This window comes from Rhipicephalus microplus, chromosome 2 (assembly GCF_043290135.1).
Source record: "Rhipicephalus microplus isolate Deutch F79 chromosome 2, USDA_Rmic, whole genome shotgun sequence".
Taxonomy (NCBI): Eukaryota; Metazoa; Arthropoda; class Arachnida; order Ixodida; family Ixodidae; genus Rhipicephalus; species Rhipicephalus microplus.
Genome location: NC_134701.1, coordinates 195,698,687 through 195,711,420, shown reverse-complemented (window position 1 = coordinate 195,711,420; position 12,734 = coordinate 195,698,687). Strand labels below are relative to the sequence as shown.

Genomic DNA, 12,734 nt, shown 5'->3' with positions numbered 1-12,734 from the left:
TCATAACTTTAGCATGTCAACATCCTTGGTTTAAGAAGTGACGGGGCTCAGTAGAAAACAAAACACTTACAACAAGTGCTACTAGTGTCAAATGAAACCTGAATAGCGCAAGCATTCGCGATGGTATAGTGCACACCCTACACTATCGCCGTGGACAGGCACGCATATATGCACAGAGCTGCCGTACAGTCACCTGTCACTCTCACTTGTCCCCTGTCCATGGTGACAAGTGAAAAGCACGCACTATACTATCGCGGATGCTTGCCACTGTTTTGGTTTCATCTGACGCTGATAGTACAATGGGGATCGAAAGAAACGCGAACGCGTGGCGTCTACATTCTGTGGTGTTCCGCATTTACTTACAAGTGGTTGGTAAAAAGCTGCTATAGTCATACTCGATTCAATCAAGAAGCATCTATCTACTTTTTTGCCTCGAATGTTAGAGCGTAGTAAGAACAAAACAAAAATAAAAAAGAGTACGAGAACGCGGTTGTTTGAACATTAATAGAAACAACGCACTCCAGCCATTCATATCGGTGTGGTGAATAAGGTATAGCTCTTCAACTATCCAGTCATTATTTATAATGACCAAAAAAAGAACTTCTGGCATTTTCATGGTGCTTTTAGGCTTGACCGTTCTATTGGTCATCTCGCTTGCCAGCCGTTACATTCACACTTTCTTTCTGCGCGTCTTCCAGAATGCATTTACACCTTCTCTTTGCTTTTTTCTCTCTCTCTCTCTCTTTCGCGTGTTCTCTCTTTTCTTAGAAAGGGCCCGTTTAATGAAATAAAAAATCATGGAGCATAAATCAGGCAAAATCCTGCAATCAGTATTCCTCGGAAAGCTGACAGAGACGTGCGCTAATAGTGTCATAGCTCAACAGTTTATTCCGTTCATTTCCCCAATCTGGTGAATGTCGTTTCCATTAGACCGCCGTAGTTTTCTCAATCTGCTTTCCTTTCTTTCTTTTCAAGGGCACTAGGCCAAGGCTTGCGTGACCAGTCACCAGTTCATAGTCGGCTGTGACACCAATATCCTCTCTGACGTGCAGCTATTTCGGAGGTTTGTTCAACCGATCTGTATAAGAAGAGCGCTTCCCCGTGTACACGGGCAGAATCGCGCTGAACGACGCGTTTCCCTTGGTCACGCTCCCGCGCTAGGATACGGTTTAGAACGAAGACAGGGTGCACGAATCGGTTGCTTCCTTTATCTTCAGAGCGTTGGCTCCTGAGAAAAGACTACAGCGCCGTGACGTAAATTGTTCACATCAGCTCTCGCTGCCGCAGTGCGTGGCATGAGTGAGAGAGGAAGCTGGCTCCTTGGCTCTCTCTTTCCGCTGAGAGGACGAGACGCTGTGAACAAAAGGCGAGTTCTTCGGAAAGCTCAACAAGGCCGTAATGATAGCTGACAGAGGAACGCTCTATAGGTTCACTCGGTCATCGATTATGACTGTTTTTTCATGCATATCAACGAGCCCCTTTATCTATCCCACTTTTGTTTTTGTTACTTCACACCTAAATTTAATTGACCACAACAACAACAACAACGACGACGACGACGACGACAACAATAACATTTTATTATTAATTATAATAACAATATTTGTAATAATATTATATGTGTGAAGAGGTTTATTAGCCGTTAAAGACAGCGACGAGACAGCGTGAAGAACCGTCCAGCGATCGGCATAGCAACGAACCGAAGCACGAGCTGAGAGAGCAGGGCGTTGGCAATCCTGCTTCCTGCAAGCACATCTTCTTCTTCACATATGTAACGTCCCAAAACCACGATACGAGAAGTGCCGTAGTGGAGGGCTGCGGAAATTTGGCCATCTGGGGTTCTTTAATGCTGGCGTCTCCCTCATTTCGTCTCCCTCTAAATTTCGTCTCCCTCTAAATATTTCGTCTCCCTCTAAATAGGACCGCCGTTGCTGGAATCGAACCTGCGACCTTCGGATCAGCAGCTGAGCACCCAAACCTCTACACCACCACGGCAGACCATATATAATGGATTTTGGAGTGTATCCCAGGAATAGGTAATGCTTAACAGTGTTTGCAACTTGCCGTACGTCGTGACCTGTACCGCTTCCCGCATGATAGCTGCGGAATCTTGTAGGATACCGATACGTACCTGCGTGATGATGTGCAGAACTGGTTGCTAAGGTAAAGAGTGTGAGAGAGAATGTAGTCAGCAAACCGCACACTTCAAAATAATTAAAGAAGGAAAAAATTACTGAAGTTCCACGAGTATTTGACATTTTCGAACAATGTATCCAATAGCGTTCAATTCGATTCGACACTCGAATGAAATAGAGGTGCCTTGAAAAAACTCTAATACTTTTCTAATAGTATCAAATAATAAGCACCAAAAAAAAAAACCTCAAAGGGATGCCCCACCGCGGTGGTCTAGTGGCTAAGGTACTCTGCTGCTAACCCGTAGGTCGCGGGATCTAATCCCGGCTGCGGCGGCTGCATTTTCGATGGAAGCGAAAATGCTGTATGTACGTGTGCTCAGATTTGGGTGCACGTTAAAGAACTCCAGGTGGTCTGGATTTTCGGAGCCCTCCACTGTAACGTCTCTCGTAATCATATGGTGGTTTTGGGACGTTAAACCCCACAAATCATTCAATAAAATCCTCAAAGAAACCAAACATCAGAAAAAGTGCTAACGTTTCTTGTTTTAACTGTAGAACTACCGAGATGCATGCAACTGAAGGGTTTACGGCGCTATCGACTCATTATTGAAGTTATGATGAAGGCGTTTTTGCTTAAAACTCCAGTTTCATCAGCGCGACAGCAGTATCAATACACTGTCTTCATCATGACATTCATGATGATGACTCATCAATATTGCTTGATATTTATATATGATATTTATTTAGAATTTCTTGAGAAAGTGCTACGTTATTGTGACTTCTGTGCCAGAACCTAGACTTACAAAATATTTCTAAGGCTCTATAACTGCTGGCGCATGCAATCTTGGATCAGTAAACAAAATAGTAGCATTTTTCATGGTTCTTTCTGGGGGTTCAAGATAAACGTATTGGTCCTCTATACGGCCAGTAAGAATCCCGTGGTCTGAAAATTTTTATGAAGAGAAATATGCTTACTTTTCCTATGTGAACATGCCGCCGCAAGAAGTTCGCGAATGCGTGCTATAATAAGAAAGTAACACGGGTTCAAGCATTTGTTTTAGCTGGTTTTCCCGTCCGATAGGTAGGGCTAACGGGGCCGTCCGCCGTCGTGACTCCACCCACTTCGGCAACGTGACACGACGTCACCGATACGTCATGCGGTTAAGCAGCAAGATACCTCTTTATCTCGGAGGCTTAAGTTCTGGCCACGGTGCAAGAATACTTCAGGTGAGTGAACGTCGGTGCTATCCAATGCCCCTTAGGGTTCTGCTTCGCCAGGAGCGAGGGAGATGGCGCTACAAACTTTGACCCCGTAAAAAGAGGCGTCATGCCCCGGCTTCTCTTCCCCCCATCTCGGTGCAGGAAAGCCCCGTTATGTAGGAAAGTAGCGGTGCTCATTTATTGTCGCCACAGCACCCTCGCCGCGCCATCAACCTCTTCCCTTATCAGCCTCTCTTTCGCGGCGCCACTCTACGCGTGTCGCGTGGTTGATATTGTCACGAGCAAAACAAGACCTACAGCCAGGAGTTCACCTGAACTAGAGGAACGAAAATGTTCTCTTCTTCTTTGCAGCCTAAAATGAGTATGATCCACAGCGGCTCGTTCATCAATGGTGGCAATATCACGCAATTAGCCGGTTTTCTCATATTTACGAACCGTCGCTCACGTCCCGGATGTGCTTTGCGGAATTAGCCGGCAGCCCGCCGCAGTCCTCAGTCCGGCGAGCCACCTATCGGCACGCCGCAAAACGAGAACATAATCTTTCCTTCCCCGCCAAGCGCTCGCCTCACGGCGTTCGCTCACCTAAAGTATTTCTGCACCGTGGTTCTGGCAAATACCGCTTATCCCGATTGTCTCGGGGTGTTCAAAATAGCAGAGGGCAGCGCCGGAAAACAAAAATGCGGACTGCGCAGCCCATACTGCTTTACCAAAGGGACGAGGCATCATTTCATGGGTCAAAGAACCAATACACGAGCTCAGTGGTTCGTAAAGTTGCCCACAGCCAAGCTTTCCTCACTGTGAGCGTACAAGGAGAAGCGGTCAGGCAAAGGAAGCAGGCGCGGGATTGTTTCTCGAAACGGAGAGTCTGCGCTGCGCACAGAGCTGTAATATTCGGAAAATGGGATCGCCCCGGTGAACAGTACGAGGCGGCGAGGACATTTTCGTGGTGTGAACAAAAAAATGTTGGACCTTGTGTACTGACTCCTTAAAGAAGCTTGTGGATATTTGTGTCGAATAAGATGTCGCCGAATTCTCGGGCTGTTTCTAAAATCGTTCCACTGAAATTCTAGGACTACTTTCATAATGGTGGCTTTACTATTCTTAAATCTATTCGATTAGTATTTGGGCTCCTATTTGTATTCGATTCGGTGTCATTGCTATTCAATTCGTATTTGACTAGGATTTATATTTCACTATTCGCACATCCGTAAAAATTGCCTTTTGGCCTATTCTGTAAGTCCCTACTTGGCTCGTACATAAATTTCTTCGAATCTTCTTTTTCTTGCTGCGTAGCGTACCGTAATCAGGAGTGCTATAATGTTTGACAATCAGCAGAAGATAATGCACAGCTTTAGTAAACACTTCGCACGTTCCCCGCTAATCGAAACATGTATATTAGTTCTGCTATTTCGCAATGTCAAGAGCACGATATGAATATGCGGTACACCGCACTAGGTGTTTCAGGATGACTTTCGAACAGCTCCGTTTCTTTAAGACGCATACATAGGCGCTCTTGCATATTCGAATGCAGCCACCGTGGTGTGTAATCAAAAACCGGCCCTCGCACTTAACAGCGCAACACTACATCGCCATAGCAGCTACGGCAGATGTTCTGATGATGCGAAGCTATGCAGTTGAGCCCCTCCTTTTACCCACTTCAAATTTACTTAGTTATTTTTTTTTACTTTTCGTTTATTTATGTATTAATGTATTTATTAACTTATATTACTCTCATGCCAAAATCACATTGAAGAGGGGAGTGCATAAATTAAATCAAATATACAGAATGAAGGATTGCAGTGAATTCAGTCAACACATAATTTTTCCAGATATTATACTACGTATTGAAGTTATTTTAGGAAAACAAAATAAAATAAAATAACACATGAGCAATCCATACAGGTAACTGAATGTCTTCGTTATACAATAGTAGTTCAAGTTTCATGGAAAGGATTGCAGTCAGTGATAGCTGTGACACTTGAGCGAATGGTGGTTTTAATGCTGAGAAGTACGTGAAATTAACGACTGAAACAAAGGTTTGGTGTGACACGATGCAAACCCTACATTCTTATTACGATCAACACGGTTTGAAGAAAAAGTGGCAGATTCCACGTACAGTAGAAATCTATGATATGCGAAGCACAAATGTGGAGGATTCATATGTCACTTTAAAATCAGCACAGCGTTACGAGGCGGAGGTAAACTATGCCATACATGACTTCGTTGTCACGATTCTCATGTTTGAACGCGTCATTTACCTTCCTCATCTATTCAGGTCACCTGATACCACATTTAGTACACGTGGAGCTAGCGAAACAATTACGAGCGCATCATGAATGTCCGAATACACTCCGACGTAACGTTGACGCGCGTGCACGCTGGACACAGCGACGCTGCGCTAGCAAAACGCGAGCACTAATCTAAAGTCTGACGCTGCGCTAGCAAAACGCGAGCACTAATCTAAAGTCTGACGCCAGGAGCGACTGGCGCGACCAGGGTCCGTCGGCGTGGCCCGGCGGCAACCGTCGCGAAATGCGACATGGCGAATTTCGCGCCGAGAACGTTACCCAGACAGCACTGCGTCTGCCTCCTTTCGTGACGGGGGGGACGCCGGCCGCGCTCAAACGCGCATGCGTCTAAGCAACGCAGCGCGACGCGCGCCTTAATGCCGGCAGATCGGCGCCTGACGTGGCATCGCCGTCATGACGCAACGAAACGAACGCGGGCGTGCCGGGTGCCGTCGAAGTGTATTGGGGCCTTGAGGGTGACATGTAGTCATGTTCTTACATGACACGCATCTCATGATTATCACGTTCGCACCAGTCTCATACCTTCGTCATGCATTCACGTCCCGTAATACCAAATTTGGTAAATGTGAAGCTAGCGAAACGACCGCGAGCACCCCATGAGCGTAACGTGTAATCATGACTCATGACTTATATGACATGCATGTCATGATTTCTACGTTAGGGTCTGTCACTTGCGTTCGCGATGCAGTCATGTCATGTCATACCAGTTGTGCAACATGCCATGTTAACTAAACCACCGCGACAGCAGCGTAACCATGAAATGTAAATCGTGACTTTCATGACGTACATGTCGTGATATTCATGTTATAACTGGTCAATTACACTCGTCATACAGTCACGTTACGCCATACCAAGTTTGCTATCGATCCCATTATTGAAGCGGCCAGGAGAGCTAAACGTCGTAAGCGGCAAGATAGAGAGATAGATACGCTCAAAGACGGCGAAGTTCACTGAGAAATGCTCCGCATTTAAAATACACAGGGTGGAGTATGATACCATGAAACAATTGAGACTTTCTTTTAAAAGCGGAGCATTTCTAAGTCGCACGATGTCACGCTTTGACGTCGGCGGTTGCGCCGTCCAAACCCTTACTGTGCATGATCGCGTCTCGTGCCAGCTCTGGAAGACACTCGCAAAACTGTCGGTCTCCTTCCTCTCTCTCGCTGTCACACCTGTCCCGTTATTAGGGAGGCGATCGCCGGGCTAATTCCAAGAGCCGAAGTATCGGCCCCCCGAACCGCACCACGAAAGCGTGGACAATTTAGAAGTGGTCCTTATTGGTGCGCCAGCGGACGCCGGCTGTGGCCCAAAGAACAAGACAGAGCCGAGAGTTGATAAACAAACAAAATTATATTCTCATTAACGGCAGATCAAAACACAATACACACGTATGCACACTCCACAATAGTTACATACAATACGTCACCAGACAAACAATGTACTACACAGTACAATCAACCACACTTGAAACAACGGACACAGACAACAATACGCACTACAATGCAGTCGCATGCATTGAACAACCAAGACACTTAAAAACCAAAGAGATATAAAACCTATTCAGTCCAAAGTCCTTGGAACAAAAGTCTGAATGATACTCTTCCGAGAATCACTCACTCAAAGTCCAGCGTTGTTGTCGTTCCGCAGCTCTCGAAGTTCTCTTCCAGGAAACCTCCCGTCTTCAATTGGCCACTCTTCCAACTTCAACTTCTTCGCCGGAACACGTCGGCTTCACACTCGCAGCGGTTGCCACGGGTCTTCGCTCGATAGCGGTAAACACACACTCTTGCCTGTAGCTCGAGCCGTCCCTACGGACCACAAACTTCGCCGGCTACACGGCGGACTCTCTACGCACTCTGGCGCTCACTTCCGTCTCCTCCTGATTTCTCGTCTCGGCTGCTCGGTTAAATACCTTGCGCGCGACTTTCCAGAAATTTCTGGTCATTTCGTCGGCGCGATACGCGGCGAAAGCTGGGAAGAGGGCGAGACAGTTGGAATGCCCTCTCCGGCCGGTGAGTCAACTCGGTATGGCCCCGCCCCCTTCGTTCTGGAAAAATCGCGGGCTTGCTGGGCCGCCGAAGTGGGGTGAGGAGGATCGTCTGCGAAGCCGTGCTTCTGCGGGGAGAGCGCGCGCCCGGGAGCCCTGGGTGTTTGCTTTCTTTTTTTTTCTTTTTACCTCGCGGCGTTTCTGCCGCCCGTTGTCGCAAGGATTTGGCGGCGCGCTCTTTTTTAGCGCTCGTTCTGTGACACTGCCCCCCACTTTAAGAATATTATCTCATAATATTCAAAACCACACAAACGAGCGCGAACAGTCACCACTCATTCTCACAGACTGTAACACGATCCGTCGCCCATGACACTTCACATTCACAATATATCACGCAATACAATCTTACATTGTAGTTCAATTCCACAACTCATGAAATATAACCACAGGCACATGAGTACAACACTCCACCACAAATTCCCAACTATACAAATGTACAAAGTTCATTCATTGCAACAATTGTACAATACATCACATCACATCACCGGAACAACCATTTTGATTCGCTCGACACTGGATAACACAATAACAACACAGCCTATTGCATTCACTACTGTCAGACCCTTCCAAAACATTCAAACTCGGCTAAGGTAGTCGGCACCAACGTTCTCGCTTCCCTTGATGTGCTCGACTCGGAACTGATACTCTTGCAGAAGCAAGCTCCACCTCAACACTCTGCTGTTGAGCTGTTTAGCCTGTTTTATGTATTGGAGAGGCTGGTGGTCAGTTTGGACCAAGAAAGGAACTCCGTAGTGATAAATATTAAACTTCTGTATCCCCCACACCAGGGCTAGACATTCTCTTTCGATGGTGCTGTAGGATGATTCCCGGGGAAGTAGTTTGCGACTGGCGTAGGCTATGGGATGGAGGGTCCCTTCGTGTGACTGCAGGAGCACAGCCCCAAGGCTGGTGTCGGAAGCGTCGGTGCGGAGGATGAATTCCTTGGTTAAGTCTGGGAGGCGGAGCACGGGAGGGTTCGAGATACATTCCTTGAGTTTCGCAAATGCTTTCTCGTGTGTCGTCGTCCATTTTACTAAGTTGCTTTCACCCTTCTTGATCAGTTCTGTGAGAGGGGCGCTGATCTCGGCATAATTTGGAATGAACTCCCGGTAATAGCTGGTCAACCCGAGAAAAGCGCGTACCTGTCGCTTCGTTTTTGGGGCGGGTGCAGCTTGGATTTTGTCAAGAGTCTTTCCCAGTGGAGCAAGCATGTTTTGTCCAATGTGATGACCCAGGAAATCAATCTCATTCATTCCCAACTCACACTTGCTCGGTCTCACGGTCAACCCGGCAGCCTGAATTCGAGCGAAGAGTTGTCTGAGAGTGGATAGGTGTTCCTCCCAGGTCGTGCTTGTTATGAGCACGTCGTCGTAGTAATGTTCAACGCCCGGGATTCCCTCAGTGACTAGTCGCATCAGCCGGGCGAACACGGCGGGTGCCGTTTTGATCCCGAAAGGCATGTAGCAAAACTGGTAGAGACCGGATTTTGTCGAAAACGCAGTTTTAGGTCTCGACTGCTGGGAGAGTGGGATTTGCCAGTAGCCCTTAACGAAATCTAACTTAGAGAAGTATCTTTTGTTTGTGGCACTGGCAAAAACGGCATCTGCCCTAGGCATGGGCTCTGCATCTGCTATCATGAGGTTGTTCAGGCGCCGGAAATCGACTACAAACCGCTTGGTTTTGTCTGGTTTGTCCACAAGCAACACTGGGGAATTATAGGGCGATTTCGAGACTTCAATTATGCCCAGTGTTTTCATTTGCTGTACCTCGGCCTCGATGTCTTTAGTCGTAGCAAAAGGTAACGGGTACTGTTTGACGTGGACTGGGGACTCCGTCACTGTCTCGAGGTGGCACTCCACCCAATCTGTCTTGCCCGGGACATTCGAAAATATTTTAGACTGCACTTTCATGGTTTTCTCCAACTCCTCCTTTTGTTGGTCCGTCAAACTTGGGCAGATCTTGACGTCAGTAATCCCTTCTGTCTGCACGAACTCCGGCACCGGTAGTTCCTGTTCCTCTCCATTGTCAATAACCCCTACGATGGCTTGGCATTGATGTGGCGCATCTTGGTTCGTTTCCCGCTCCGCATACTTCTTCAGCAAATTGGCATGGAAAATTTTCGGCCCACCCGGCGTCTTTATGGAGTAATCGAAGTCCCCAATTTTCGCCTGCACTTCGAAGGGCCCCTTCCAATGCAGCAAGAGTTTATTTTTGTCAGTTGGGAGCAGGATGAGAACCTTATCTCCTGGTTGGAATACTCTATCCCTTGATTTTCGATTGTAGTGCTTAGCGTAGCGTACTCCCGCCCTTCGGAGTTCTTCGTGAGCTAGGCGGCACGTCTCTTCTAGACGATTTCGGAGATCCAATACGTACTGATAGGTTGTCTTCAGCTCATCGTCCAGCTCCTGGTTCGTCCAAACTTCCTTTAAGATCGCCAGGGGTCCCCGGACATGTCGGCCGTACAGAAGCTCGAACGGTGAAAAGCCGAGACTTGCCTGGGGAACCTCTCTGTACGCGAACAGCAACGGACCGAGGAATCTGTCCCAGTTTTTTGGTTTCTCCGCACACATTCTTTTGAGCATAGTCTTCAGGGTGCCATTAAATTTTTCCACCATCCCGTTGGCCATTGGGTGGTAAGGGGTGGTATGGAGTTGTCGCACCGATAGAAGTCGTGCCACTTCCTTCATTAACTCCGACGTGAAATTCGAGCCCCGATCACTTAGAATTTCCCTCGGTACACCAAAACGGGAGAACATCTCCACGAGGGCCTCTGCGACTCGTTCGGTCTCTATGCCAGGTAGTGCAACTGCCTCCGGATAGCGCGTGGCGCAATCGACGAGAGTCAGGATATAGCGGTTTCCTTGACCAGATGGAGGTCGGATAGGGCCTACTATATCAATAGCTACCCTTCTAAAGGGGGTGTCTATGACGGGGGACTGGCCGAGTGACACGTGTGGCACCCTTCCTTTTGGCACAGTTCGCTGGCAGATATCGCAAGATGCCACGAACCGTTTCACGTCGGCTGTGACACCGGGCCAGAAGAATTCTTCCTGAATTCTGTCCTTGGTTTTCTCGGCCCCCAGGTGCCCAGCCATTATCCCATCGTGGGCTAGCTTCATAACAGCCTCTCGGTGGTTCTTCGGCACCAAGAGCTGTCGTATCCGCCGACCACTCCTCTCCGTATAGTACCTGTAGAGCAGTCCATCTTCCTGCTTGAACATTATCGCGCATTTACTATTACGGCATCTGAGGTCCTTGCCGATTTGCGCAAAGCAGGGTTTTAACGACTCGTCCTGGATTTGTTCCTCGGCATAGCTGAAGCTCGGGTCCTCTGCGGAATTGGGTGCAGGGAGGGGCTGGAATGGCTTCGACTGGGCTTTGGTCTGTGCTCGGGTTGCAACTGCGACTACGTCCTCGTCGGCCGTGGCTGGTTGGTCGTGAGGGTTTGCAATCGATGGTAGATCGATTTCTGAGTCCTCTTCCAGTGGTTCGGGTTGGTCCGGCGATCGGGCGCCCTCGATGTTCCCCACGATTACGTCATACAATGGATCATCCATGCAGAAGGCAGAAACAATCCCACTGTAGAAGGGCGTCTCGATCCTGACCTTGGCCTCAGGCAGCCTCATGACCGAACGGTCGACGGTGTAAATCAGGCTGGTCTGGCCCGTGAGTTCATCGTCGCGGACTAGGTCTCTTCGTACTATTACAGTGGAGCACCCAGTGTCTCTTAAAACGTCTACACGCCTTCCCGCCACTTTTCCAGCCATCACAGGCATTCCCTTCGTAGCACCCGTTTGTTGTTTTGCCAATACAGCACCCACAATAGGGATTTTCTCCCCATTTTTCAACTCTACGAATCCATCGGTGACGTCATCAACGGTTTTTGGCGCCACTTGTGCACAGGATACCTGGTGAGTTTGACTCGCTCCGTTACGACATGCGTCTGCCTTGTGCCCAGTCTGACCACATTTGAAACATTTTACAACCGTGGGGCTCGTGAAGTTAGTTCGGCAGTGGCTAGCACGGTGACCCACTCGGTTACACAGAAAACATCGCGGAATTTTCTCCGGTGCATGCTTCTTTTCCTCAGGAGCCGATTTCTTCGAATCCTCGGGACCCTCCTTCTTGACTTTGGCCAAATTAGTGCCACCTTGCGCTTCCAAGAATTGATCAGCTAATTCAAGCATGTCTTCAAGTGACTTAGCTCTCCTCTCTTTCAAGTACAGCGACAGGCTTGGGTGGCAACTAGTAAGAAATTGTTCTCTAATTAGGAGCTCTCTAAGCTCCTCGTACTCCTGTGCTGTCCCTGAAAGTTCAATCCATCTGTCGAAATAATGGCAAAGTCGGGCGGCATACTGCGTAGCCGTTTCACCATCAGCTGGCTTTCCTGTCCGAAATCTGTCCCGGAATCCTTCCACAGTGAACCTAAATCGCTTCAACAAAGCAGCTTTCACCTTTGCATAGTTGGCCGCATCGGTCGGCGTCAGCCTACCGTACACACTGAGCGCTTCACCACTCAAGCAGGTACTCAAAGCAGTTGCCCATTGCTGTTCCGGCCAATTCTGGCTCCTCGCAATCGTCTCAAATCTGTGGAGGTACGCGTCTAGGTCGTCCTTCCTTTCATCAAACGCTACGAGCAGCTTGCTTGGGTTCAAGCGGAAGCCGTGATCTTCGCGTTCGCTGCTTTCAACTCTAGCTTGGACGGGAGTTTCGTTTCGCTGTTGCAAACGGAGCCGCTCGAGTTCAATTTCGTGCTGCCGCTGCCGTTCCCTTTCAGCCATCTCCGCTTCTCTTTCTTCTTTCAGCTGTCGCTCCTTTGCTTCTCTTTCTTCTCTCGCCCTTTCAGCGGCCAGCCTTTCTCTCTCCAACTCAGCTGCCTTTTCTTCCTTGGCTCTCTCTTTTTCTTCTTTTTCCTTCTGGGTGACCCACTTCCGTAGTTCGGCGCCAGAAAGACCCATCTTTTCACCAAGAGCAACTAACTTTTCGAGATCCATTGTGTCTCGCAACTCGCAACTAAAACCT

At 48.3% G+C, this 12,734-nt stretch overlaps 2 protein-coding genes across 5 annotated transcripts in view; one reads left to right on the top strand and one right to left on the bottom strand.

The window, feature by feature from the left end:
• Nucleotides 1-12,734, top strand: part of LOC119170511 (dopamine receptor 1) — a 593,104-nt gene that overhangs the window by 112,230 nt on the left and 468,140 nt on the right. The window lies entirely within an intron of this gene.
• On the bottom strand, nt 8,288-11,488 carry LOC142793249 (uncharacterized). Its single transcript, XM_075885768.1, has one exon. The coding sequence runs from the start codon at nt 11,486-11,488 to the stop codon at nt 8,288-8,290; it is 3,201 nt and encodes a 1,066-aa protein (XP_075741883.1).

Bases quoted from the DNA above. Each gene is read 5' to 3' on its own strand.
- LOC142793249 (XM_075885768.1), bottom strand. From the start codon at position 11,488: ATGCCTGTGATGGCTGGAAAAGTGGCGGGAAGGCGTGTAGACGTTTTA.